At 40.3% G+C, this 27366-nt stretch overlaps 1 protein-coding gene across 8 annotated transcripts in view; it reads left to right on the top strand.

Moving 5' to 3' along the window:
- The window catches only part of atp8a2 (ATPase phospholipid transporting 8A2), a 64993-nt gene that overhangs the window by 18025 nt on the left and 19602 nt on the right, over nt 1–27366 (top strand). For all 8 annotated transcript variants that reach the window (XM_017301910.2, XM_017301907.2, XM_008396309.3 and 5 more), the window contains 21 exons: nt 163–261; nt 380–425; nt 659–699; nt 2799–2872; nt 3122–3191; nt 3889–4016; nt 4333–4444; nt 4696–4864; nt 4973–5100; nt 5606–5683; nt 5762–5850; nt 6094–6138; nt 6263–6338; nt 6444–6632; nt 7315–7364; nt 7446–7515; nt 7593–7677; nt 8637–8776; nt 9999–10137; nt 11822–11886; nt 24354–24526. In XM_017301910.2, coding sequence (XP_017157399.1) covers nt 163–261; nt 380–425; nt 659–699; nt 2799–2872; nt 3122–3191; nt 3889–4016; nt 4333–4444; nt 4696–4864; nt 4973–5100; nt 5606–5683; nt 5762–5850; nt 6094–6138; nt 6263–6338; nt 6444–6632; nt 7315–7364; nt 7446–7515; nt 7593–7677; nt 8637–8776; nt 9999–10137; nt 11822–11886; nt 24354–24526 — 2066 coding nt within the window. The remainder of the gene's footprint in view (nt 1–162; nt 262–379; nt 426–658; nt 700–2798; nt 2873–3121; nt 3192–3888; nt 4017–4332; nt 4445–4695; nt 4865–4972; nt 5101–5605; nt 5684–5761; nt 5851–6093; nt 6139–6262; nt 6339–6443; nt 6633–7314; nt 7365–7445; nt 7516–7592; nt 7678–8636; nt 8777–9998; nt 10138–11821; nt 11887–24353; nt 24527–27366) is intronic.

Genomic DNA, 27366 nt, shown 5'->3' with positions numbered 1-27366 from the left:
ATGTACAAGCTAATAGATATTCTTCAGAAGCACTTGGCAATCTACTTTACAAAGGAACCCTTCTGCTTGTCATTATTGCCATCATCTTGGATAATGGTAATAGTTCTTTTGTGCTGCCCATCAGCACATATAAAAGTATAGATTCTGTTTCTTTCTCATCAGCAAATCCCCGATGTATCACCGACCGGTCGCTACACCACTCTGGTGCCGCTCATCTTCATTCTCACTGTGGCGGGAATTAAAGAAATCATAGAGGATTATGTGAGTAGCTCAGCAGGGACTTGGTCAAGACTTGTAGTATTGCTCCAAGAGCAGGTTTTTAATGCTTTACTCCAAATATTTATGTTTTTTATTCCATTTTTTTCTTGCCTTTTTGCAGAAAAGACACAAAGCCGACAACACGGTGAACAAGAAGAAGACGACAGGTATATTGAGCGATTTTTTATTTTTTTTTTTTCCATGAGCGTGTGCGCCTGTTTGCCTGGGTTTTGTTTTCCTTTCATGGTTCGATGAATGGCCCTTGTCTGTCGGTCATTATAGCATTAGAGGGCACTCAGACCAAGACAAAGAAAAAAAGACAAAAGTTTAGAGGCCATGAATACTGTATGAGAGCCGCTACATAGGCTTGACTGATGGCTGTGTTGTCGTTGTCTCTCAGTGCTGCGGAGCGGAGCTTGGCAGACGATCATCTGGAAGCAGGTATCGCTATCATCGCAAACGCTGCTGCTGCCGTCTCATTTATCAAGTTTGTGATTTCTTGTTCATTTCATTGCATCATACTGGCATAAATGATGAAAAAAATTACTATAAAATAACTCGAGGTGTCTAAAGTTAAACCTCTGGAGAATACAACAACTGTTAGTTAAGAAGAAAAATGTTGACAGTCCCAAAATAAATTCATCCTCATTAAAAAAAACTAAACTTTCTGTAAATTCCAGTACAAAATATGTATTTCTCAAAATGGGAAAGATAAGAAATCATATTGAGCATGTCTGCTTAAGCTTTAAGCACCCAAATTTTGGAACAAACTGTCTTTAAATACTAAGACGGACATCTTCGCTTCCTGTTTTTAAGTCTGTTTTAAAAACACACCTTTTCTTCATTGTCTTTAATTAATCGTGAGTCGACATGATCTTATCATGTTTTTGCAACATATGGCCACTTTTAAGTAAGGTAGATGATCTGTGACGCAACGGGCCTGTTTCAGAGTGTATGAACCCTTTCAATTTTTGGAGGAAATTCTTGTGAAACCTGACAGAAAACCCAAAATGGGTCATTATTTGGACTGATGACCCAGTCAACCCAATCAGACACAAAATCAAAATTTTTCCACATTGGTCACAACTCCCTGAAGGATTAGTTTCTTTCATTCAAAATGCCAGGAAATATTTCTTTTTACTCTATTATCACAAACCGAAGCTGCAAATGTTACTGAGGTTAAGTTAACCCAGATAAGGAATGATCAAATATCCCTCTTGCCCAATGCTCCTCCATTTTAATGTGATTCAGGAAAGGGGTAAGTGCTTTCTATTTGGAATAGGGGAGGCATTAAGTATCAACAGTTCAAAACTGTGATAGTAAAAGTGACAAAAAATAATTATGGAAAAAGTAGCCTATTTCTGAATAAGTTTTCCCCTCTACGAATAAATATACTCAGTTTAAGCGTTCAGTTTTTTTTGCAACACTTCAGGGTTTTTAGGCTTTTCTGTAGCTAATAAACGTGGAGAGTGCCGAGTTGTACAAAAACAGAAACCGAATGCGTAACTGAAATGAAAGCCGGCTCATCGAGATAATTAAATGTGTAATCAGAGTTGGAGGAGAAATGTGCCGAATCAAGAGCAGCAACACAGTTGAGCTTAGTTATTAGATGCAAGTTCCCAAATGCTCTGTTGTCACAATGCAGTGCGGACTTGTTTTCCTAAGATTTGGGGCTCCTTATTGAATGTCCTCATTAACTGGGCCCAGCTGTGCTCAGCCTCGCTCCATTAGGTCGAATCAAGTCAGATCTGGGTCCTTGTTACAGTGTGTGGGTGACAAAGCTTGTTTATCAGGATTTAAGCTTCAGTGTGTCAGGGACAGGTAAGGGAATTTGTTCCAGCTTGTCATCCAGTCTCATTAAAATTTGCTTCTGAAAGAAGTTTTGTCTAAAGTTTTGTAGTTTGTGCGAAAGTTCTCTGAATCTCTGACTGTGAGAACAGGTTTGTTTACATTTTTGAGATCCATTGCATTCCCTTTGTGCCTCTTTAAAAAGAGTAAACAGCTGATGCTGTGTAATAAACTTTCCACACCTTTGTTTTCAAAAGAGATCACATTCTTTTTTTGTTGTTGTTGCTGTTCTTTGGAACATATTAAATGCAGACAGGTTAATAATATTAGTTTTCCTTTTGTAATTTTGAAATATTGCATTGCTTCCTGTTCTTCTTCAAAGCTTCTTGCCCGTAATGAATGACTATTTATGATGGTTACTGGCATGGCTGCACCATGCTTGACTGATTTAAATAAAAGTAACAACTTTTGCTTCCTGAACCTTGCCTCTCCTTTTCTTATCGCCACTTTCTTTCAAGCTGTTATGTTTCTGTAGTCTGAATTTGTTGCAACCTTACCAGAACATGGTGCACTGCTGTGCTCGCTGTCATCTTATCACAAGTCTTTTCCCTCTGATGGCTGCTTTCTTTGTAGTCACTGATTAACCTCCCTCTTTTTTTTTTCTTTTTTTTTCTCTCTTCACCTACCAATCCCCCACACAAACTCTTGTTCCTCTCGCTCATTCTGTCGCTCCTCTGCATCCTGGCCACCAGGTGGCAGTAGGGGACATAGTGAAGGTGACCAATGGCCAGCATCTTCCAGCTGACATGGTTATAGTGTCGTCCAGGTCAGACTCCGTTTTGTGTGTCTTAGAAAAGTGTTTGATTAATGTCAGAAATTGTTTTCCTAAATATGACACCGGCATGCCTTTTTACTTAATTGGGTTTTAATTACGTTTTTGCTAACTGAGATGGTGTTAGATGATTTAAACAATTCCACATGACTTTAACTGAATTTTAAACAAACTAATTTAATTAATTGTGAACAACTTATCTAGTGTAATTTTGTCATTTTAACTTTGCTGCCATTTCTGCAGCGAGCCACAAGCCATGTGCTACATTGAGACCTCAAACCTGGACGGAGAAACCAACCTGAAGATCAGACAGGTACAGTAATCTGTGTTTAGCAGAATTTATTTGGGTTTGGGTGTGCACGGGTTTAACTGTAGGTTTAAAATATTGAAATGGCTTATGTAATGCTTTCTAGATTTAGGAAAAAAGTTGCTGAAAAAATGTTCTTCTCACTCTCTATTTTCTCAAATGGGAAACTCTGCCTTCTTATTTTTAGAATAAATTGCTTAAGAAACCATTGTTTCCCTACGCATTGACAGAGTTCCTACACAGTCTGGAAAAGTTAGATTTAAAAAATGTATATTTTCCAAGTTTGGAAAAAGAATAGTGAGGGAAAAATATTTCCGAACATTATTACTTTTTCCCCATCAATGAATCCATTTATTCGCTCATCCATAAATCTTAATTTATCTTCCCACTGGTCTGAATTTCCTTCCATCTGTTGTTCCATCTATGGTTCAATGAGGACTGACAACTGACAACTTCAGTCCAGGAAAAAGTATGAATTTTTGAAATGAAAATATGTAGGAACTCCTGTCTTGATTGTGTAGTAAAAATCTTTTATACTTGCTCTTACTTCTGTAAGTACACATTTAAAACAGACCAAGGAATGTGGAAAATTATTATTTCCAGGAACTTTACATTGTCAACTTTTCCTCAAATTTCTTTGGACTCTTGTTCTTTTTTGCGTGTTTATAAATCTTCCACTTCTTTGGTTTTGCTTTACATGCAGGGTCTTCCCCTGACGGCTGGTTTTCAGACCCTGGATGACTTGAATTTGTTGTCGGGCCATTTGGAGTGCGAAGGCCCCAACAGACACCTGTATGACTTCACCGGGACGCTGCGCCTGGCGAACCAGAAGTGAGACATGCACAGCTTTTAGCAAAAGTAGTATTGCCAAAAACTATGGATGATTTCTTTCTTTTGTATATTTTCTTTCTTAAAAAAAAAACTGGTTGAAGAAAATTTTAAATGACAGATAAATAAAATGTGCACAAATCTAGTAGTGCAACAAAGGCTGTTCAGAGTTAGAAATTTGGATCCTTCAAGGGAACTGACATTCTGAGAATCCAAAAATCTGGCGTAAGAAAAGCAGAGCCATAAAAGAAGTCGATGTTGATTCCTAAGTGCTATAAATTTCCACTCGTGGACGAAATCTCCATTTGCTTTACCTCAGTCCAGCTCCTCTGGGTCCAGACCAGGTGCTGCTGCGTGGAGCCCAGCTCAGGAACACACAGTGGGTTGTGGGAATCGTCGTCTACACTGGCCACGACTCTAAACTAATGCAGGTAGCACAAACCTCTGCGCTTTGAAAAGCCATGAAAAGTATTGTTTCTATATTTAACAGAAATTGACACAATAATTAAAGACTTCAACAAGGAGTTTGCATTTACTCTTATACTTGAGAGTTGTTTTATAATGCATTCATCTCTTTAGTGGTAATTCGACATGACTAATTTATATAGTAAACAGAAGTTTAGCTGGACTTTTCTGCCTCAGACATTACCTTATTACTCCTTTGGTTTCTTCACCTTTTCAGAACTCCACCAAGGCGCCGCTGAAGCGCTCAAACGTGGAGCGGGTGACCAACATGCAGATCCTGGTCCTGTTCGGCATCCTGCTGGTCATGGCGCTGGTCAGCTCGGTGGGCGCCGCCATCTGGAATAGGGAGCACACGGACGAGGCCTGCTGGTACCTGTCGCGGGCCGGTGAGAGCACACGCATATTCACAATGCCTTGCAAGCTGTTGGGTCTAGTGCATGAAAAGCCACAGAAATGCACGTGCTTTGCTTTAAAGGTATTTTTTTTCCCTCCAGGTGACATCTCTCTTAACTTTGCATACAACCTGCTGACGTTCATCATCCTCTACAACAACCTGATCCCCATCAGCCTGCTAGTTACCCTGGAGGTGGTGAAGTTCACACAAGCCCTCTTCATCAACTGGGTATGAATCATGTCTTATTTTATAATCGATTAACTGCTAAAATCAAAATCTTCAATGTAATTTAGTGGGATTTTATTTGCTACACCAGGGGTCAAGTACATAAGCCATTTTGCTTTCAGGACAACCAAATAAAACTTTAGAGCTGCAAACGTCCAAAAACTTAAAAAAAAAAAAAAGAAAAGACAACTCTTTAGAAAAGTATTTACTTTAGGAAATCTCTTGTCATTTGTAAAGAACTAGCATTTACTTCTATTTTTAGGATTTAAAATAAAATGAACATAACTGGTACTTTGTGTCATTCATAGAGGAAATTCAGCGCAAATATTGCAAGAAATTTTAAAAAATGGTTAAAAACCTGCATTGTTAATATAAATTCATTAGTTAATTTTGTATCGTTTTTGGCTGAAGTTTTAAAGAGCCATTGTGGAAAGTCCAAAGAGCCACTTCTGAGCAGCAGGTTGCAGCCTCCTGTTATATTCGTGCTATACTATTATTATCTCCTCAGGACGTTGAGATGTACTACTCGGAGACGGACACACCGGCCATGGCGCGAACATCCAATCTCAATGAAGAACTGGGCCAGGTCAGCTGCAAAACCTCAACAACTGGCTTCTGAACTAAGAGCGGCACAATACATTAAAGCCATCTCTGTCTCTTCCAGGTGAAATATCTCTTTTCTGACAAGACGGGAACGCTCACATGTAACATCATGCACTTTAAGAAGTGTACCATTGCGGGAATCACATACGGGTCAGTCATCCTTTATTTAAACACCTCTTTTACATCCCGAGTTTACCTGTAAAACGAGGATCCCGATAAGAGAATATGAGCTCAGAATGCTGCTAAACGCACTTCTGCTGTTTCAGTCGCTATATTATGTAGCAGGCTAACCCAATTAAGGCTGAGCCGATTGTACTTTTGCATGTTTAATCAAAGAAACTAATCAACTAATCACCTGTTTTCAACCTGATTCAACCTCGTTCATTACTGCAGCCACTTCCCTGATCTTGACTGTGATCGTTCAATGGAGGACTTCAGGTGAGTCGCCTCCCAAGCTTCCCAATTCTGTTTTGCACGTGTAGTAAATGATTAACTGTGTGCCTGCTTGCTTTAAGTGGAGCATTAAACAATGCCTTTTAATCAACATGTTTTTGTCCCTCAGCAACCTGCCGTCCAACAGCCATAACTCCACAGAGTTTGACGACCCGAGTCTCATTCAAAACATTGAAAAGAATCATGTAGGTGTCCTAACTGTTTTTCTTTCTTGTGTTTTAAATTCAATCTAAATTTAAAAGGTTGAGGTGAATGTTCTTATTGTTTCCAATCTTTTTGCGTGTTTTTAGCCAACATCACCTCAGATCTGCGAGTTCCTAACCATGATGGCGGTGTGCCACACTGTCGTACCAGAGAGGGAGGACGACCAGATAATTTACCAGGCTTCGTCGCCGGACGAAGGATCGCTGGTCAAAGCTGCCAAAGGACTCGGCTTCGTCTTCACAGCCAGGACCCCTCATTCGGTCATCATTGACGCTGTAAGCTTGTGTGGTAAATCTGAGCTGGGATTTTGGTTAGAAATTTATAACTTGCTGTGTACAGGGCATGGCAAGGCGATCTCATTGGATGAGGGGAAAACTAGACTTTTTGGACCGAATGTTACCCTTAACACGACATCCAATTTAGAGTTAGAAAATTCTGTGAATTTTCAAAGCTAGCAAACTTTACTTGTAAATTTTATGGGATTAAACAGAAACGGACCTGAAATTTTAAATACTAAAGATTACTGCTTAGCAAGGATTTCACTTATCCTTGGTAATATATGTTATTTAGCTAAATCGTGACTAAAACAAATGTCATGTGAGTAAAGTTAAATATATTTATGCTGTTCCTCAATCACCTACAGTTTCATGAACTTTTCTGAAGCCTTTTGCCCCATTGTAACGCTAGTCTGTAGTGTGAACCAGGGTAGTGTCAGTATTATTCAGTGGGAATGCTTTTTCAGGATGGACAGAAAATCTGGAAGGTCTGGTAGATGGATGGAGTAAATAAAAATTAACACTTTTTTGATATTTATTTTAAAAAAAAAGTTTATTCCGCTTTTGAAATGTCTAAATGATTTTACAAGTATGGACAGTTTCACCAAAAATCTAAAACGCAACGGTATTTTATTTATTTTTTCCTTTTTTGGTATAAGTTGACAAACTTTCTGTGTTTCAGAGAGGAAAGGAAATGACCTATGAACTTCTGAACGTACTGGAGTTCTCCAGGTAATCCTCCCCGAAATGTCCTTGTACCCAAATAATCATGTTGTGACATTCCATTAAAACTACACCTACCTCTTCCCACAGTAATCGCAAACGCATGTCCGTGGTGGTGAGGACGCCCTCTGGGAAGCTGCGGCTTTACTGCAAAGGAGCTGTACGTTCATCAGATAGTCGTTATCATTCTGTCAGTAATCTTGAATTTGGGTTAAAATTTATATTTGCTTTTTTCAGGATAATGTCATCTTTGAACGACTGACTGAAGCATCTCAGTATAAAGATCTAACCGTCGCTCATCTGGAGCAGTTTGCTACTGAAGGTATTGCTTACCCACTGAAAGAACAGCAGATGTCTTCACATTGGCATTCAATGGAGGAAAATAAACTGCAGTACTATCAGCTAACATATTTAACAGGGAAATGAGCTCAGAGGTCCTACAGGACTCTATTCTTGTTTAAACTTTCTTGTAATGATTTACCAGAGATCTGTACAATTTCATATTTGTTTTTCATTCTTGCATCAGCTCTAATCCAAGAAAATCTTTGTCTGTATTGCAACCTTTTAAAACATGATTTGAATTGAGAATATTTTAGCAATTAATATAATTAAGCAAATAAGATTTAGCAAGTATTTTCTCAACCTCTTTCACCTCCCTTTTAAATATGGAGTCATGACAATGGCGTTGGCACAGGTGTTTTTTTTGTGGATAAGATTTAGCAAGTATTTTCTCAACCTCTTTCACCTCTCTTTTAAATATGGAGTCATGACAATGGCGTTGGCACAGGTGTTTTTTTTGTGTATAAGATTTGCTGGAATTAGATGTGATTTCGTCTAAATCTGGTGTAAAAACAATTGCAGAGACTTTCAGCTGATTTTCAGGAAGAGTTCCATCTGTAATCTGGTTTAATGGAAAACGCACACAGTGGAGTGAAAGGTTGCTGATATCTTTCAATATTTTTAAAACCTACCTTTCTGCAAGCACTTGTCAAAGTAATCCGTTGGAAAACAAGAGCATTAAATGTTCCTGCTGCAAATTTGCTATTTGGCTTTTACTTTCAGCGATTGTACAAATTCAGGAATACAGCTTTAGAATCAATTATTTAGTCCAAATCCCCCCTTTCCCCATCTCATAAATCAGATTAAAACATCGGTTCCCTTTTGTGCCTTTGAAAGCACAAAAACACACCAAGTGTTTTATCAACTTAACCTGAAAATAGCAGCAGTTTTATCTACCCTTAATGTATTTTTCATTAGCCTCTCCTTGTTTTGCTCCTTCAGGACTGAGGACACTCTGTTTTGCCTATGTGGACCTAGAGGAGGGCGCCTATCAGGAGTGGTTGAAAGAATACAATCGTGTCAGCACTGAACTTAAAGACCGCACTCAGAAACTAGAGGAGTGTTACGAACTACTGGAAAAGGTATTAACAAGTTTAATCTATTGTGCTTGAATGCTGTTGATCTCCCACTAGTGTTGTTCTGAAAATCTTGCATTATAACTGTTTAAGAATTATATTGGCTACATCTGTGCTTGCTGGAACATGTTTTGCACCAAGATGGTTTTTTTATTGTACTACAACTTCTGGATGAATCTCCTCTCCAACATTCCTGAAGAAAATGGTTAAATTCCCTCATCAGCCTGTAAATAAGCTCTGCAGAGACATGCTAACAAGCTATTAATTTGATTCGGGTACGATGGAGGAGGGATGCATCTAAATGTTCCAGGTTAATAATGACTCTTGAGTTAGAGTTGACCACCTCAGGCCTATCACATTAAAAATTCTACTAAAAATATATTAAAGTTTGTGATTATACCAATCCAAAATGTAAAAAGGACTCATAAAACTTTTAAGAACTTTGTATTGAAATGTTTTCACCTTCGGTAAGACTTATAAAGTCAAAGCATTTATGGACTATGGAATTTGGTTGCCAGCAGGTGGCAGAGTGGATCTACTGATTTGTTACACCTTTAATGTAATGCACAGATTAACAATTTTGAAAGTGTTTCCATTTCTTCATTGTGTATGTTTTGCTTTATGATGCAGCAGTGCGTTTCACGTTTATCTCATAGACGACACTATCTGGTTAAAAACCAAACGGGAGATTCACCAGAGAGCTGAACTAATAGGTTTAAAAGCCAACTGATTTGGCAGAGAGAGCTGAGGTGAGAAAAGTATGTGAGGTGAAAAAAAAAAAAAGAGGAAGCAGGAGGAGGAGGAAACCTCTGACTGGGAGACCACAAGGGCAATTACCTGCACTGGCGTGCCAAAAGCCCCATAAAACCGGAGTCAACAACACAGTCGTGTTAAGTTGTGTGTCTGTGTGGGTGTCTAATGAGGGCACACAAGCATTTAAACATTGAACAAATTTAAGCTAGCATGGGAAAGAGTAATGAGTTACCTCTTGGCTAGATGGTTTCTCGACTCAAAGTTGAACTGTCTGGCATCGCTCTCATCCTCAAATTAGTCATGTGTGGTGTTGTCAGAATCGTTCACGTTTACAGGGACCTGATGTCTGGCTGTAGTCGGTCCTAATATGATTTCTTATAACCTTGTTAACTTTTTATTTTTTTTTTTTTTTTTTTACGCCATTACGGGTTCATTTTCCTAGAATTACCTCTGACTCTGTGCATTTTGCCAACAGAACTTAATGCTGCTTGGAGCCACAGCCATAGAGGATCGCCTCCAGGCCGGCGTCCCAGATACGATCGCCACGTTGATGAGGGCCGGGATCAAGATCTGGGTGCTCACAGGAGACAAGCAAGAGACGGCCATTAACATAGGTGAGAGAAAACAATTAAATAAAGACACGGTGCAAAAAACACTAAAGTCATTCCAAGAAGCCAGACTTTTTAAAAATCTTGTGGCTCAGTTTTTTTTTTTTTTTTGCTGATTTCCTGTTTAGTGCTTGTGTCTGACCTGCTAAAGAAGTTTGATGAATGGACAAGTGGAGGCCAGAAAGGCCTATCCAGGGTGGGAAAAAATGTCTGAAAGTTGGCTACATTAGTTTCTGTAGTGATTTTAGGAACATTTTCCTTTTCCTTGAAGGTCAGAATTTGCTGGCTTAAACAAAATAAACATTTATCTAAAATTGGTCAAATAATGGACTGAATATGATTGAAAAAGTGACAAGTTACTTTTAAAAACTCTAAGAAAGCCTAAATCAATATTGCTCTAAGCCGGTTTCTAATACTTTTGGAAACTCTAATTTATGACTTTGGCTCTGTGATTGTAGCTTTTTAAGAAAAATTTCTTACAAAAACAAGTTTTCAGTTTATAAGTGTGATTCCTTAATTTCACTTTATTGTGCTGCTCGGTTAAGTAAAAAAAAAATTTTCTTGCACAAATGCTTTGCTTTGATGCTCCGATTTAGTGCCTCTTATTCAAACATATACTCCTGGTTGAATCCCGCACTCTAAAGGTGTGTCCTCTTTGTACTTAAAAGACTTTAAAAAAAAAAAAAAAAAATTAAACGTATTCCGATTAAGAAAGTCTGAGCTTATCAAACAGTTTTGAGTTTAGGATCTAATATGGCGTCTATGCATATCAAGTGCATCAAAAGTTGCCCAAATCCGTTCTGATGGTTCATATTAACAGAGTAAACATAATATTGTGAATTGTACATCTTCAGTTTTGTGGACATGATTCTTTTTGTGGTTAGACACAGAAATGTCCATCCGCTTATATGAAGTAAAGTCAGCAGCCAAACAAATGGCAGCGCTTACATTTTTATTTTTATTTTTTTACAGCACACTCATCTCAGGTGGGACATCATTTCTACCTCCGACTCCTGAGACAAATCAAACACAGCACAACTTCCTCTTTAGAGATGACCCCTACACTCTAGGATAGGATTTCTCTGCTAGCATATTTTTCTTTGCTTTCTCTTGGAACGAAGTAGCAGCTCTGCCTGGTAAAACATTGTGACCATTGTCCTCATCGAATCTGCTCCAGAGAGATTTGTAAGCAAGTTTCAGAGTAAGGACCAGAATATATTTCTGCTGGAGGCATTAAATCTGACTGCAGAAACGCATGCTTGGGAGGATCATAGCATAACTGTTTTTCTTGGTTTAAAAAAAAAAATCCCCCTTTAGTTTAACAATCTGTATGTACCTACATGTACAAATTAACCCCTGCATGAGATGCAAACGACTAACACTTCCAGGTTGTGTTTTCTGATTGTTTAGCATTTAGTATGCCACATTCACTGATCAGATAAAGGTTTGATTTTTGATTTTGAAGTTGGAAGTCAGCAATTGGGGCCACCTCTGATTTTTCTGTGCGTCTCGACATAAAAATTCTACAATTTCAAGATGGTGTACTTTCTTTTTACCGTGACATCAGATTATTACGCCGTCATTTGGTCAGAGGTTGAGCAGGTTTGAGTGATGGTCTTTTTTGTATTTGAGTAAACCCAATCTCTCTCCCATCCTCCACTCTCTCCCCTCTGGTGTATTGTTTTCTCAGGTTACTCCTGTCGCCTGGTGACACACGGCATGTCCCTCATCATTGTCAACGAGGACTCTCTTGATGTGAGTAAACCTTCCTCCTCTTCTTCCTGGCAGCCTCCTGTGCCTGCATCATTTTGTTCAGCACTGGGGGATTTTTTTTTTTTTTCATGCTCCCAAGGGAGGAAGTTGTGCGGTGGGGTGTTTTAACCAGGTTATCGTGAGAACTGGGGTGTGGTCTGCAGTCGGATTGGTGGGTGGGGCTCTGTATGTTTCCAGGTGGAAGCAATTAAAGTTTCTGATGTCCCCTTTGGTGAAATGGATGATGATCACTAAAATATCACACTTTTTGTCCAATAACTGTGTGAACATTGTTTACTTTTTTAGGGTTACCATTCAAGTATAAGAGCTTTTTTTTGTTGAGATTGAATCTTCCTTCTTAACTTAATCTATGTTTTCCTTGCATTCATGTTTCATGGGTTACGAATCTCACTTGTTTGCCTTTCGTTTAATAAGATGTTGGCTGCAGAAAAGTTCAGCTCCAGAGCTTTTAAGAATATAAACACAACTTACTTTTTATCTTTAAGCTGATGTACTTGAGCTGACTCGTTCTACAGGCCTGTCATGCTGTCCACACTGGGAGCAAATTGAGTCATTGCTTGAGGAGCTTTTACTATTGGATCTATTAAGGAACAAACTGCTGAACAGACTCGCTAAAATCATTATATGCCTATGTGGTTACAACAATAAATAGTTCATAAACGGCTCTGTTGAGAACAAACTGCTCATTTCCAGAGTAGTGCGTGGTTGTTGGACACTCCAGTTTATCTAGTGCTCTCTTAATTTAATCGTGTAATAAAGTAAAAGTAGTGTAAGACAGCGGTTCCCAAAGTGTGGTTCAGGTGTTTAGTTGTTCAGATCCTTTTAAAGGGGCTGTAATATGTACAATTGACTTGTTTTGAACTCTACTTCATGTTATAATGTTGTTCCCTCATCAAAAAACATACCTGGATTGTTGCCTCAATTCTTTCTTGCACGTTTGAAAAAATTCTTGAATCTCCCATTGCTCTCACAAAGCACCGCCTATTTCCATAAAGCAGTTATAAACGGCATAATGCACAACACTATCGCCACCATTTGTTGTGGTAATGTTTTAGAGGTGGAGTATGAGAGAGCAGGAGCTTCTTAAAGAGACAGAGGCCCAATTTCATTTCTTTTAAGTTATGTTTATTTAAAGCCATTTTATAACAACTAAATTGCACCATGTACCTGGAAAATATGCAATACTGAAAAAAATTGCTTATAATAACAAATTATAAGCAATTGTAAAGGGGTTAAAAAAGCAGCTAGGAATAAATCAAGGCAATATATTGGCTGCTGTTAATGCGGTTTAATTGAGAGTAAACATGCTTATATAGTGGGTCATAACCTTAACAGTTTGGTAAATTGTGCTTTTTTTTGGCTGAAGTAAAAGTTTATTTAGTCCATGTGATGGACCGAGTTAAAACAGGAGGAGTCACAGGATATCAATTAGAAAAATAGGGTTTTTTATTTTAACCCAAAGATTTATAAAATGACAAAAAGATAAACTGAGCTCATAAAAGAGGTCAAAGAAACAAAACTGAACTCAGGCAAAAATGTAAACAAACTGGCTGCACAAACAAACATAACTGACCTAACAAAGAAATGACACACAGGGTTTATATACTGGCTGATCAGACCAATTAAGACACAATAGGGGTAACTAAACAGAATACAATTACAAACACAAAAACAAATAACAGTACAGCTAAGTTTGGCTAAACTAAAGATTCTCGAAATGAAAATCAAAAATATTAAAGTTTAAATACTAATATTTACTTAAATGAAAAACTTATCTAAACAAAGAAATTACAAATTTCCCCTGCCAGCAGGAACTAGTGGTGTAGTCCAATCAGCATTTAAGCCTGCTGAGCCCTGGCCCCCATCTTTTGTCTGGCCACTCCAAGGCAGGTAAGTACCGGCAAAACACAAACAAAAGGTCAGTCTCAAGCAAACAAATTAAACTTAAGTTGATATAAATACACATGCTAACTAAATGTGCGCGCCAACATAAAGAACAAATGTATCCAAATCAACTAATAAATGTTTTACTGAAACTAAAGTGTTGTGTTTGAATGAAAAACAAATTGTGCATAAAAGAGTTACCGACTTCAGAGTGTGGCCATGGATTTGGCCATCACAGTCCAATAGAATCTATCTTATCATTTGATGTGGGCAGGAGAGAAGGAAGTCCCTGAAAGTCAAAGTATAGTGATTGGGTTGCTGCTTTTAAAAATGTAATATGCTTTTGTAAATTTCCTGTTGTGGACATTGTGTTGTCGTTTAGTCACAAAAATGAGGTTGCAGCTTTTTTTCTGGACTAAAGCATTATTATGTGCAAGGATATCAGTTTGTGGGTCCAAAGTGTGTCATAAAGCTAAAAAAAAAAAAAAGTGGAGATCTATTGTAATTTTCTTGCTTCAGCCTCTCGGTTGGACTGTTAGCTGGTAGAATAATTGCGTTACTGTGGTGCATGGTCAGCGTGAGCCCTTTATATGGCTAACAGGGGACCTAATTTGAGAGCGGTGTAAAAAGACTTTAATTTGTCCATGATTACACATTTAAATGCACACTGGTACTCACCATCACTTTAAAATGTTTGCATTGTGACAGATAAATGGAGCACTTGTGAGATTTCTCACTTTATCAAAGTGATGCTCCAAGCCAAACTCTGAGGTTTCCAGACATTGTGAATCCAGATGGCATGCAGGGCCACTTAAAAGCTGAGTAAATTGAGTTGGAACAGGGTGCATATTTTAGGTTTAGACCTACACTTTATGCTAAATGGGTGACAGCTAACACAGTTAGTGCTCTAATCTGATCAAATTATTGCTTGTTTTTTTTTTTTTTTTTCTAGAAGTCTGCTATGTGTGATTACTTTGACATTTGCTGTGTGGTTAATAGTTGATGTGAAGGGGGTCAAATTCACTCAAATAGACGGTGGATTGAAATGTTTTTTTTTCCTGTTCTTTATTTTTGCCACTCTCAACAGAGATTACTGGCCCCGACTGCTCATGAGAAAAGGTTTAAGTATGTTTTGCGGGTACTGGTGCACAGGGAAAACACTCTAATCTTTCGCAAAGAAAAATGTTTTCATACATAAGAAGAAAAATCCTGAATGCCTGAGTGACTTTATATGAAGCAGGATAAATGGTGGTGTCTGCAGATGAGGCGGCATAAACAGAGGTCTGTGGGAAGTTTCATTGAATTGAGAAGGTGAGGCGTTATGTTTGTTTTCTTGGATGTATTTTACCCAAAGCAGCAGGAAATTTGAGATGAACAGTCGGATGAGACCTCAATGATGTGCTTTGAGTGGACTTTGCATTAATCTTTTACGTTTTGATGTGAGGAAGCTGGAAAGATTTCTTAGAAATTGTAGCTTCAAACTGCAGCAGAAGAAACATGCATGTGGTGTTAATCCCTCCAGTCTATCAGGATGACTTCAGAGAGCTCTTGATGTGCGTGATGCAGATGAAAGCCATGCCATCCTCAGCTTAACACTTGTCTGCCGTTCACTTAAAATAACTCACACGAGGTCCGCTTTCTGTACGCATGTGGGCCTGTTTGAAGGCCTAACCTGCACATGAGTGAAAACAGAAGCTGCTTATCAAAATCTCTCCTCGAGGTTGACCTTTTGCTCCCATTTGTATCAGGCACTGTAGCTTCGCTGGTGATGTTTTGGACTTGTGTGCGTGTCGGTGCTTTTTTTTTTCCTTCTTTTTTAAAAGATCAAGGAAAAAGCACGTCTGAAGCCCACTGTTCTTAATTTTCTTTTGTGGATGGATTTTGTCTTCATGATTAAATTGGACTTCACAGATTTGTCTGTATCTTCAGCAGGCTATGTTAAATTAAGCTAAAGTGAAAATTAATCAGAAGGAGGAAATATTCTCCTGTTGATTGGGCAAATCATTATTGCAAACAAAGAGATTTGCTAATATATATCAGGATTAAGATTTACGTCCACCTTGACATTATCCTAAGCTAATTTTATTATTAAATACATTAAGCCCTACCTAATGTTGACTTAAATAAGCTAATTTAATAAACAAGTCAAATCTGAAGAACACCACCAAAGGCACAACTCTAATTCTAGTCTATTGCTATCGGAACATTTTGTCATGAATTGATCATACATCCATCCATCCATCCATCCATTTTCTGCCGCTTCATCCGGGGTCGGGTTGCAGGGGCAGCAACTTCAGAAGGGAGGCCCAGACTTCCCTCTCCCCAGCCACTTCTTCCAGCTCCTCCGGGGGAAACCCAAGGCGTTCCCAGGCCAGCCGAGAGACATAGTCCCTCCAGCGTGTCCTGGGTCTTCCCCGAGGCCTCCTCCCGGTGGGACGTGCCTGAAACACCTCACCAGGGAGGCGTCCAGGAGGCATCCTTACCAGATGCCCGAGACACCTCAACTGGCTCCTCTCGACGTGGAGGAGCAGCGGCTCTACTCCGAGTCCCTCCCGGATGACCGAGCTTCTCACTCTATCTCTAAGGGAGAGCCCAGCCACCCTGCGGAGGAAACCCATTTCGGCCCCTTGTATCCGTGATCTCATTCTTTCGGTCATGACCCAAAGCTCATGACCATAGATGAGGGTGAGAATGTAGATCGACCTGTAAATCGAGAGCTTTGCTTTTTGGCTCAGCTATCTCTTCACCACGACGGACCGGTACAGCGCCCGCTTCATGGCAGACGCTGCCCCAATCCTCCTGTCGACCCCCCGCTCCCTTCTTCCCTCATTTGTGAACAAGATTCCCAGATACTTAAACTCCTCCACTTGAGGCAGGGCAGCCCCCCTGACCCGGAGATGGCACTCTACCCTTTTCCAGCTCAAGACCATGGCCTCGGATTTGGAGGCACTGAGCCTCATCCTGGCGGACCAGACTCTTGATACCGGTCATACAGGGACCTGACAGCCCATATCAAAGGGCCTGGTACCACATACTCCCGGAAAGCCCCCCACAAGGCCCCCCAAGGGACACGGTCGAACGCCTTCTCCAAGTCCACAAAACACATGTAGACTGGTTGGGCAAACTCCCATGCACCCTCCAGGACCCTCCTGTGGGTGTAGAGCTGGTCCAGTGTTCCACGACCAGGACGAAAACCACACTGTTCTTCCTGAATCCGAGGTTTGACTATCCGACGGACCCTCCTCTCCAGGACCCCTGAATAGACCTTACCAGGGAGGCTTAAGAGTGTGACCCCTCTGTAATTGGAGCACACCCTCTGGTCCCCCTTTTTGAACAGGGGGACCACCACCCCAGTCTGCCAATCCAGGGGAACTGCCCCCGATGTCCATGCGATATTGCACAGTCGCGTGAGCCAACACAACCCTACAACATCCAGAGCCTTAAGGAACTCCGGGCGGATCTCATCCACCCCTGGGGCCCTGCCACCGAGGAGCTTTTTGACCACTTTGGTGACCTCGTCCCCAGAGATTGGAGAGCCCAACCCAGAGTCCCCAGGCTCAGCTTCCTCAACAGAAGGCATGTTGGTGGGATTGAGGAGGTCTTCGAAGTATTCTGCCCACCGGCCCTCAATGTCCCGAGTTGAGGTCAGCAGCACACCGCCCCCACTATAAACAGTGTTGGTGCTGCACTGCTTCCCCCTCCTGAGACACCGGATGGTGGACCAGAATCGCCTCGAAGCCTACGGAAGTCTTTCTCCATGGCCTCTACAAACCCCTCCTACGCCCGAGTTTTTGCCTCAGCAACCAAGTGCCAAGTGCACATATGGACACTCTTATGCTTGAACATGGTGTTCGTGATGGACAATCCGTGATGAGCACAGAAGTCCAACAACAGAACACCACTCGAGTTCAGATCGGGGGGGCCGTTCCTCCCAACCACACCCCTTCAAGTCTCACTGTCATTGTCCACGTGAGCGTTGAAGTCCCCCAGTAGAACAAGGGAGTCCCCAGGAGGGGCACTCTCCAGTACCCCCTCTAAGGACTCCAAGAAGGGTGGGTAATCTGAACTGCTGTTTGGCCCGTAAGCACAGACAACAGTCAGAACCCGTCCCCCCCACCCGTAAGTGGAGGTAGGCTACCCTCTCATTCACCGGGGTGAACCCCAACGTACAGGCGCCAAGATGGGGGGCAACAAGTATGCCCACTCCTGCCCGGCGCCTCTCACCGTGGGCAACTCTAGAATGGAAGTACGTCCAGCCCCTCTCAAGGAAACTGGTTCCAGAACCAGAGCCATGCGTCAAGGTGAGGCTGACTATTTCTAGCCGGAACGGCTCAGCCTCGCACACTAGCTCCGGTTCCTTCCCCACCAGAGAGTTGACGTTCCACGTCCCAAGAGCCAGCTTCTGCAGCCGAGGATCAGACCGCCAGGGTCCCCGCCCTTGGCTGCCGCCCGTAACACATTGCACCCGACCCCTTTGGCCCCTCAGACAGGTGGTGAGCCCATTGGAAGGGCCACCCATGTCTCCTCTTCGGGCTGAGCCCGGCCGGGCTCCGTAGGTAAAAGCCCGGCCACCAGGCGCTCGCCATCGTGCCCCACCTCCAGGCCTGGCTCCAGAATAGGGCCCCGGTGACCCGCGTCCGGGCAAGGGAACGCCAGATTCAAAGTTCGTCTCCATCATAAGGGGTTTCGGGTTGCGCTTTGTCTGGTTCCTCACCTAGGACCTGTCTGCCTTGGGTGACCCTACCAGGGGCATAAAGCCCCAGACAGCATAGCTCCTAGGATCATTGGGACGCTCAAACCCCTCCACCACGATAAAGTGGCAGCCCAAGGAGGAGAATTTGAACATACAAATATACTTATTCCAAATAAAAAATCTAAGTTTTCATTTTCACTTGAACTAAAAGTTTGAAATAATGCAAACAAACTTACCAGCAGAGGGAATCAAATGATTTTTTCACCGTTTTTATCCATTTCTGTGATCATTGTATACTGTGACAATGTGAGACATGTTTTCTACACACCTCTACTGTGTTATGCCTCATATTTTTCAACACCAAAAATATAATAAGAACATCTATTAAAAAATCTAATTTGTAAAGGTTCATTTGAAGGATAATTTTTAATATTTTCTTTGCATTTGTGTTTCCTGAGAGAACACTTGTTTTAATTTAGCCCATTAGAGTAGAAATATAGGCTCGAACATCATCAACTTGAGATTACAGATTTTTCTTGCTTTGGTTTTGTCCAGTAGAAATTCATCACTGTGGCGAAATGTATTGATAGAAAAACACATTTTTATGCATGGCATCCAAAATATCATAGCTGACGTTATTGCATTAACAAAAGTACTCGGTGGTAGTTATCGGTGTGCTGTCTGGTGTGTGTGATCCTCCTCCTCACGCCGCTACCTCCACATCTGTCAGCAGGCTCTTTATTCTCAGGAAGCGACCACACACCCTGGGTGCTTTGTGGCAGGAAAAGGTAGACTTAAGAGCAGAAAACAGGAACAGTATATGTGTGTTTATCCTTTTTGGAGACACAGGAGTGGGTTTGTGAATAAAGCTGTGGGGACTGTTTATTTGGCTCCATCCATGAGCTGGACAATCTGGGGAAAGGTAGAGTATGTTTTTTTTGGTTTTTTTTTTACCAGCCCGTTTTAGGGCGATGAACGAGCGGTAACACAATCTCCTTTTGGTGCTCCTCCTCACCAAAACAAACCCAGAGACCAATGCCTCCTAGGTAAATGGTTTGCGAGCGCTGATGCCGTGACATGCGCCACCTGTCACCTTCAGATCAACCGCCACACACAGACCTGCACAAATCTTCGCGCTGCTCCTACTGAAGTTGTTTAAAACTTAAAATCTCAGAAGCACACCCAGGTTGCGTCTTAGCATTTCCCCATCTCTGCTTAACTTCACCCACTGTTTACCCAAGACCAAGTGGCACTGGGTCCTCCTGATCAGCATGATAAATGTGTAGAACAAACGTCCCATCAAACTTTCCCACAATCGCCAGGCGCTCGTCACGCTGCCCGCAGTACAACCCTTAAACAAACACCGCCTTTCTTCTGCCCATTCATCTTCTTTATGTGCACACACACACACACACACAGCTTTGCAGTGTGTGCTCCAGTTTGTAACTGCTGCTGTTCTCACAGCTCAAGTCCTCCTGTGTGACCCCGGCTGCAGAGGATGTGGGTTGTTTGCACAGATGCATCGTCTGATAATTAAACGGTATATTGCATCTCACTGGTGACAGAATCTGCACTGCTAAAATGAGCGTGTCCTTACCCGCCTTCACCCCCCCACTCTGCAGTTTTTTGTTTTTTTTCCAAGGCTTGTCTGGTCACCAGTCCATGTCTGTCTTTCCAAATGTCTCTGTAGCAGCTCACAGATACATGGCCTTGCAAAAGTTTCCAAGCCCTTTGAATCTTTGCACACTTTGTCCTGTTACAGGCACAAGCTTCAGTGTATTTTATGATTTTTTTTTGCGTGTGTGTGTGTGAGACACTTAAGTTTTAATGTAGTGGAATAAAAATTCTGCACATTAGTTTTCCACGTTATTTTTGTAGTCACAAATCTGAAACGTCATGGTGTGCATTTCTTTCCACCCCGCTTTTACACTGATACCTCTAAATAGAATCCATTGTAGCTTTCAGAAGTCTTGAGTCTTCCTTGAAGTAGAGCATTGGCAAACATCAGAAAGTTATGAAATCAGTAGAAAGCTCAGAGATAAAGTTGTTGACAACTCTTTATCACAACCTGCAAGCAGAAAACATTATGTTGAATGAAATCCTGCTTAAAGTTTGCCTGATCAGCGCCTTTAAGCTCTGCAGAGGCCTGGTAGTGAGCCATTGATTTGATTCATGTGGCCAGAAGCATGGATGCGTCTTAAAGTTACAGGATGGTAGCTCTCGAGGACTGGACTTGGACACCCCTGCCTTACGAGGTGAGAAAGTTGCAGGTCCGACTTGTGTGAGTCCTTACCTCAAGTACTTTTCTGGGATGAACTAGTGCAACAGCAGTGAGACTTCTCATCTCAGACTTCACTTCTGGAAGAAAATTCCCATGGACCCACTCCTAATTCTTTTAGAAAGCCTTCCTGGAAGAGTTGTAGCTATCTGCAAAGCGTAGACAGGCCGGTATCATTTTAAACCCTATGGATTAAAAATGGAAGGTCGCTTCAGAAAATAACATTTAAATGTTGCGTAGAGTTGTACCTTTTTATGTGATCTGAAAATAAGCAAAAGATCCTGTTAATTAAATATGTTTGGGTTGGTTGTTTTAATTTTATTGCCCCTTTCTTTTAAAGCGAAGTAACAGTGTGACCTGGGATGCCTCAGCTTGCCTCCATGCACCACCCAGTTTCTGACCCAGATATAAACCTGAAAAAACGTCCATGCCGTCTGGCCTGTGAATGCTGTCTGCTAGATGTGCTTCAGTGTTTGTGTCTGTGGTCCCGAGACTCTCCGCCTGCATCCAGACCAGATGCATATGAAACATAAACATTTAGTTTGGAAGCTGAAATGTCTACTAATGAGATCGGTCATGTTGTTGTTGTTGCAATTAAAAAATAAGACTTTTTTTTCTTCTTCAACATAGTTTCCAGAAATAGAAGGTAATTTGGCGTGAGAAAGACGGAGACCTTTTCTCTTTCTTGCGTCAGCGTTTCTGTTTAAGTACTAACAGACCGCAGTGGACCATTGTGAGCTATTCTTTATGTTAAGACAGTTTTCTCGTCGGGTTGGTCTGGACTTGGTGTGCGGTTGCAAAAGCCAGCCATTGTTCAAACTGTAGTTACACTTTAAATCCCCATAGCTCTCCGCAGGTTTATCCTGGTTATTATCCTGGGTTATCATAACTGCCGCTCAAGCTTTGTCTGAACCTGCTGCGACAAGTTACAGTGGAGCATTAGGGCCCAGTGGCAGCTACAGGAGACCATTTCTGCACCTTCGCGTCTGCATTCAGATCAGCTATCATGCTATAAAGCACAACTTATTAGTGAATTAAATGTGATGGGATGGACTCACTAATAACTAAACATGACCAAGCTTTGGGTGTGAAAGTGTGCAAGACCTTAAAACTAAAGCACGCACTCTACACGTACTTATCAGCACCAAGGTTTTGAGTCTGAGAGCTCTGACAACCTTTAATCCTTTCATTATGTTTTTGTTTTCCTCTTCCTTGTTTTGGGCAAAAAGGTGAAGGCAAACAGGAATTCCGGCATTCAAAGGAAAAACACACAGCCCCGGGCTGAGAAAACAAGAGGGAGGAATTTTTTAGGGAAGAGAAAGGACCTGTGTGTGTGTGTGAGTGAGTGAGTTTGCGGAGGGAGGGCATGCACATGTGCATCGCTATTTGGCAGGAAGAAGAGCAGCTGCTTTGTTCATATGGTTGCGTTTGATACATTCATGTCTTTTGCATGATATGCGGGCAGGAGGGTCACCTCTCTGGGTTGCTGGTTTCTCTAATATTTGATGTTGTATTAATGTTTGCTGTTTAATGTCTTGAGATGTTTTTCTTTCTTTTGTTTTTTTAAAGGTGTTGCAACAACAAACTTTAGTACATTTTAAAAAAAGATTTTATTTGACAGACTAACACAAATAAAACCATTTTTAATTTTAAAGTGGAAGGAAAAGATGTGTGGTTGTGAAAGTAAATACAAAAATCCTAAAAATTTGCCATATTTTTATGTTCAACTTGCCTAAGTTAATTCTTTGTAAAACCCAAAAAAAAAAAAAAACATTTGTGCACCTTCTTAAAGCAAAATTAAAACCTAAAAATCACAGAGACTGATTTTGTAATTAAATCTGGACTTTGACTAGGCCATTCTAGTACATGAAAGTGCTTTGATCCAAACCAATATAGCTCTGAATTTTCTCTTTACTGTTACTGTCCTGCTGGGAGGTGAATGTTTGCTCCCAATTTTGCCCTGTGCTTAGCTCCATCTACCTTATCATCAACTCTGACCAGCTACATTGTCCATGTTGAAGAAAATTGTGACCCTAGCATGACGGTACAGAGTGCAGGGGTGTAATTTTGTTGTTGTTGTTGTTGTTTTCTGCTCCATGCAACCTTTTCCTTGTAAACCAAACTGCAAAATGTTCAGTTACGTTTTGTTCTGGGAAAACCGCAAAAAGGATTTTGAATGGCTGCCTTTCAACACTTAACTTCTTGCTACTCCTCCAAAGAGTCCAGATTTGTGCAGTGCAGATTTGTTCAATAAAGTCCTCTAGAAAGTTTTTGACCCCTTCATAGAACTGCTATATTGATTGCATCTGTGGGAAGCTTCTGAAGGCAATCTGCTGCATTTCATTTAAGGATAAATGATCCAATTTAACGGGAATAACCTCTTTTGCAAGGCACTGTTCACTAATTATTTTTGTTCGTGTTGTCGTAAACAATCATTTTTAGAGAGAACATGCATTTTAAATGTTCTTATGTGCTCAAAAAAAACTAAACTGGTTAGGTTGCCAAGTTTTTTTTGCTGATGTAACAAAGATTTTTATTGGATAAAAACCTGCTTGACTGGTAGTATTTTACTTATTTTAACCTGAATTTATCTTTTAAATCTTGGTTTCCCTTTAATCAGCTAAAGTCTGTTTGAAGTCCAAGGGACTTCCAAAGTAAATAAGGATTTGAGTCAGTGGATATAACTAATTCAGGTGTGTGTGTGTGTGGTGGTCAGGCTTGTAGCGTGTCTGCTTTCCCACATGGAGTTCATTACACCTCTGCTGGATGTTTGTTTTCTCTATTAATCCCTGTTCCTCCATTATCAAGATCTCAATCAAAACAGCCCCAAAACTCTGCGCTGTAGGTGACCTGGCATTCACACACACGCACACACTCACTCACTCACGCAGACATGCATGCATAGGTACCTTTTGGGCTACTTGTAAAGGCGGGATTTCACCCATCTACACCCGTTCAGCTAATTTTTTAACTTCCTTTCCGTTTTTTGCTTGTTTTTTTTCCCCTCTTGCTGTCATGTGCTCCAGCGCTTAAAGGAAGGATTTGGGATTTTTATGGACCGATTAAACGTACCTTCAGGACCTGGCAGCGTCTGCACGTTGTATTAGGATGCCTGGAAGAACTGTGAACTTTATATTGGCATTTTTAATTGTTTTCGGGGTACACAGAAGCAAATTGTTTCCCCAGATGAAAGCCGACCGCGCAACCAAGCACACATGGATTCCATTTACCTGCTGGTGGCTTTGACCTTTCAGCAAACCAACTTGTGTGTTTTGATGTGCGTGATTTGCATTTTCATCACTTTGTAAGACAACAGCGTCCACATAAGAAAACATGGGAAAGAGAAACGTGGCGGTTTGAAACATCCGCTGCCTCACTGCAGGAAAGGAGGAGACATTTTAAATCAGATTTAGTTTACAAAGAGTTTTTGTGGCTAGATTTAGATTTATGGTAAGAGATTTATCATTTTAATGCCAACAGCATTTCCTGGTGTAATCTTATTAAGGTTTGCATCTGTTTTCTTCTGACTTATGATGAGATCTTGGTAATGTTAAAAATTATAATCTTTTCCTCTGTGCATTTGTCTTCCTGCAGGCCACTCGTGCCACGCTCACCACCCACTGTTCCTCCCTGGGCGACTCTCTGAGAAAAGAAAATGAACTTGCACTGATCATTGATGGCCAAACTCTCAAATATGCTCTGTCCTTCGAGCTCCGCCAGGCCTTCCTCGACTTGGCGCTGTCCTGCAAAGCTGTAATCTGTTGCCGGTAAGGAGGAATCATTCATCATTTATTGTGCATTTATCATACAAAATCTTTTTTATGTTGATCTAAACAGGTCAAGAAGGGTTGAAAGGGAAATTACTGAATGGGATTTTTCTCAAAGCGTGAAGAAAAATTGTGTTAAAAATCTGTTTTTATTGCATTATGATGACATAAAAGTAAGGAGTGCAAATCCATGCTTTCAAATGAAGTTCACTTATTGAATGTGTTTGTTGGGGAGTTCCTTTATTATTATTATTACAAAATCATTGGTTTCATACATTTTTTACAAACCCAGTGAACATCTAGTTTCTGCTTTCCACAACGTTAGTATTTTAAATCTTTGATTTTATGATGCCGTGCAAGAATGTTCGCTGTAATAAAACTATAAAAGAGAAAATATGAAATAAATACATTTATGGCTAAACAAAAATCTTACATTTCTTTAACTAACATTGCACATTCATAGACTGCAGTTACTTTAATAAGTTCTTAAAAAAGAACAACAATTTTAAGTTACAATCATGTCAACTCTCAAATGTTAATGTTTTGTGGCTGAAGAAAGTCAACAGCCAAAGTTTCCCCACAGTCTGGAGGTAAAACGGCAGTTTTATGTGTTTTGACAAAGACCGACTGAATTACACCACATCACTTGATTCTTTGTTGTGAGCTGGAGAGAATGTGAATGAGGACGGTGAAAGTCGTGTCATGTTCCTGTATTGAAATGTCGTCAGTAACTCACTGCTGATATACCTATAATGGATGCTGTCACTTGACATCACACCTGATTTTCAAAGTGTATCTTGTCCATAAAGCAAACTGCACGTTCCTTCTTTTGGTCATGTTGCAGTCAGAACCAGTTGAATGTTAAGAGTTTCCATTTATCCACGCCTCCCTGAGTGCATTTCTGTGTGTGTTTGTTTGTAGCCAGGAGGGACGTAAAAGAGTCTCTCTTCTGAATCCAAGCCATATCCGGATTCTGGTCTCACAGGCCTTACAAACAGCCTCCAACTTCTTCTCTTTTTTCTTTTTTTTTTCCTTTGTCCACTCCTCTTCTTTTTTTTCTTTGCATCTGATGAGGTCAAGAGTACCGTGATCTAATTTACAAAAAAATAAAAAATCCCCAGATGACCAAGAAAACATCCCTTCATGAATACAATTAGCACATTGTCTTGGTTGTATATTTTCAAAGCCTTGTGCAGGCTATGAAAACTAGTGTTTGCTTTTTACCTCTAACAATAAAGCTGCATCCTTATGATTCCCACAGGCGTACTCAACTCCACAGAAGTCACAGATCAAATACATCCTTGAGGATTTTTAAACTCCAGCTTTTCTAACTTCCCTTAAGAGCTAGCTGTGCTGCAATGCTAACACTGGCTTTTACACAGGCACAAATGACTCCAATATCAATCCAATATTAAAATGATTAACATTGGAATATCCCAAAATGATTTCCACATTGGCCAAAAAATAATAATAATAATCTATTGATCATAAATACTTGCATAAGTTTTGAGTCACAAGACTTTAAACTTTCTATAGCAGCTGTCTGTGCTGAAATACACAAATTTATACCACCAGATCAAAATACACTTGTTATAAAATGTAACTTATGCTGTCTGTGTGTATTCGCAGTTAGCATACTATATTGGTTAGCCATGATAAGTTGAATCAGCAGCCCATAACAAAACTGAAAACTACTAAAGACGATCACTAAAATTATCACCCAAGATGTTTTTCACATGATAAAAATTAACGAATCATAAACAATGTCATAACTTTAAAGATATCCACTCTAAACAGATTTTTTTTTTTGCTAATTTCCTGTAGCAGCTAGCTTTACTGTTGTGCTAACATTAGTTTGTTCATAAACATGAAGCTTAAGTGGAGATTAGGTTCCAGCAGTTTGTTTTTTTTACTGTTTTTATCGTCTTTAACATTAGTGAGGCTAAGCTCAATTTTTAGACCTTGCTTATGAAGACATACGTTTTCTTTAGTGTAATTTTTATTATTACGATGTTAAGGTTAAACATTATATTGAGCTAAGATATTAGTTAATGTTTTTATTATGGTTGTACTTTGTTCATCAACCATTTTACTTTGAAGAACATGGAAAAATTTCCTGACTGAACAATAATCTGTAACAGTAGCCATCTTTTGATTTTGAGTTTGCAAACCTCCAAAACTGGGATTGTAACTTTAATTGTACATATTTCCACCATTGGTTCTATTGAAGCAAACAAACTATATGCTGTTTTAACTTAGGAAAACTTGTTAAATTTTAGCTTGGCTATATCTTCTAATACACAAGATATCAAAATGTGACTGTATTTACTCTAAAACAATGAGATTATGGTGACATTTGGTAGATGTTTTTAATCTTGTAGTTATGCTGTCGTCTTTGATCAAAGACAAATTAGTCCAAATTGCACACAGAAGATATTTTTAAACACTAAGGAATCTGCCGAACAACAAGGAGCCTTTTATCAAAATTACTGTCGATGGTTAAATGATGTGAAGCTAAATTTAAAATCCAACGATCAGATAAACTTGCATTAAAAAAATAAGGTTGTTCAATGAAACAGAACTGTTTGCTTGGATTTATCATGCATCCCAAGGGAGACCCCATCTCCTCAACAAGGAACCAGGATTTTTTTTTTAGATTTCTCTAGTGAGGAGGTATTTATGCATATGATGAGACCTAGATTTGAATTTCATTAAAATTGTCTGAGATGAGTTATGATCTTCTGTGTATGATGAATCAAAGTGGGGGAATGGTGTGCGTGCGTGCGTGTGTGTGTCTCGCTCTCAGGGGGCCGTTGGGTCGAGTGCTCGGTACGCTTGGG

The sequence above is a fragment of the Poecilia reticulata genome, chromosome 20 (genome assembly GCF_904066995.2).
Source record: "Poecilia reticulata chromosome 20, P_reticulata-male-v2, whole genome shotgun sequence".
Taxonomy (NCBI): Eukaryota; Metazoa; Chordata; class Actinopteri; order Cyprinodontiformes; family Poeciliidae; genus Poecilia; species Poecilia reticulata.
This window is presented reverse-complemented; position numbering and strand designations above follow the sequence as displayed.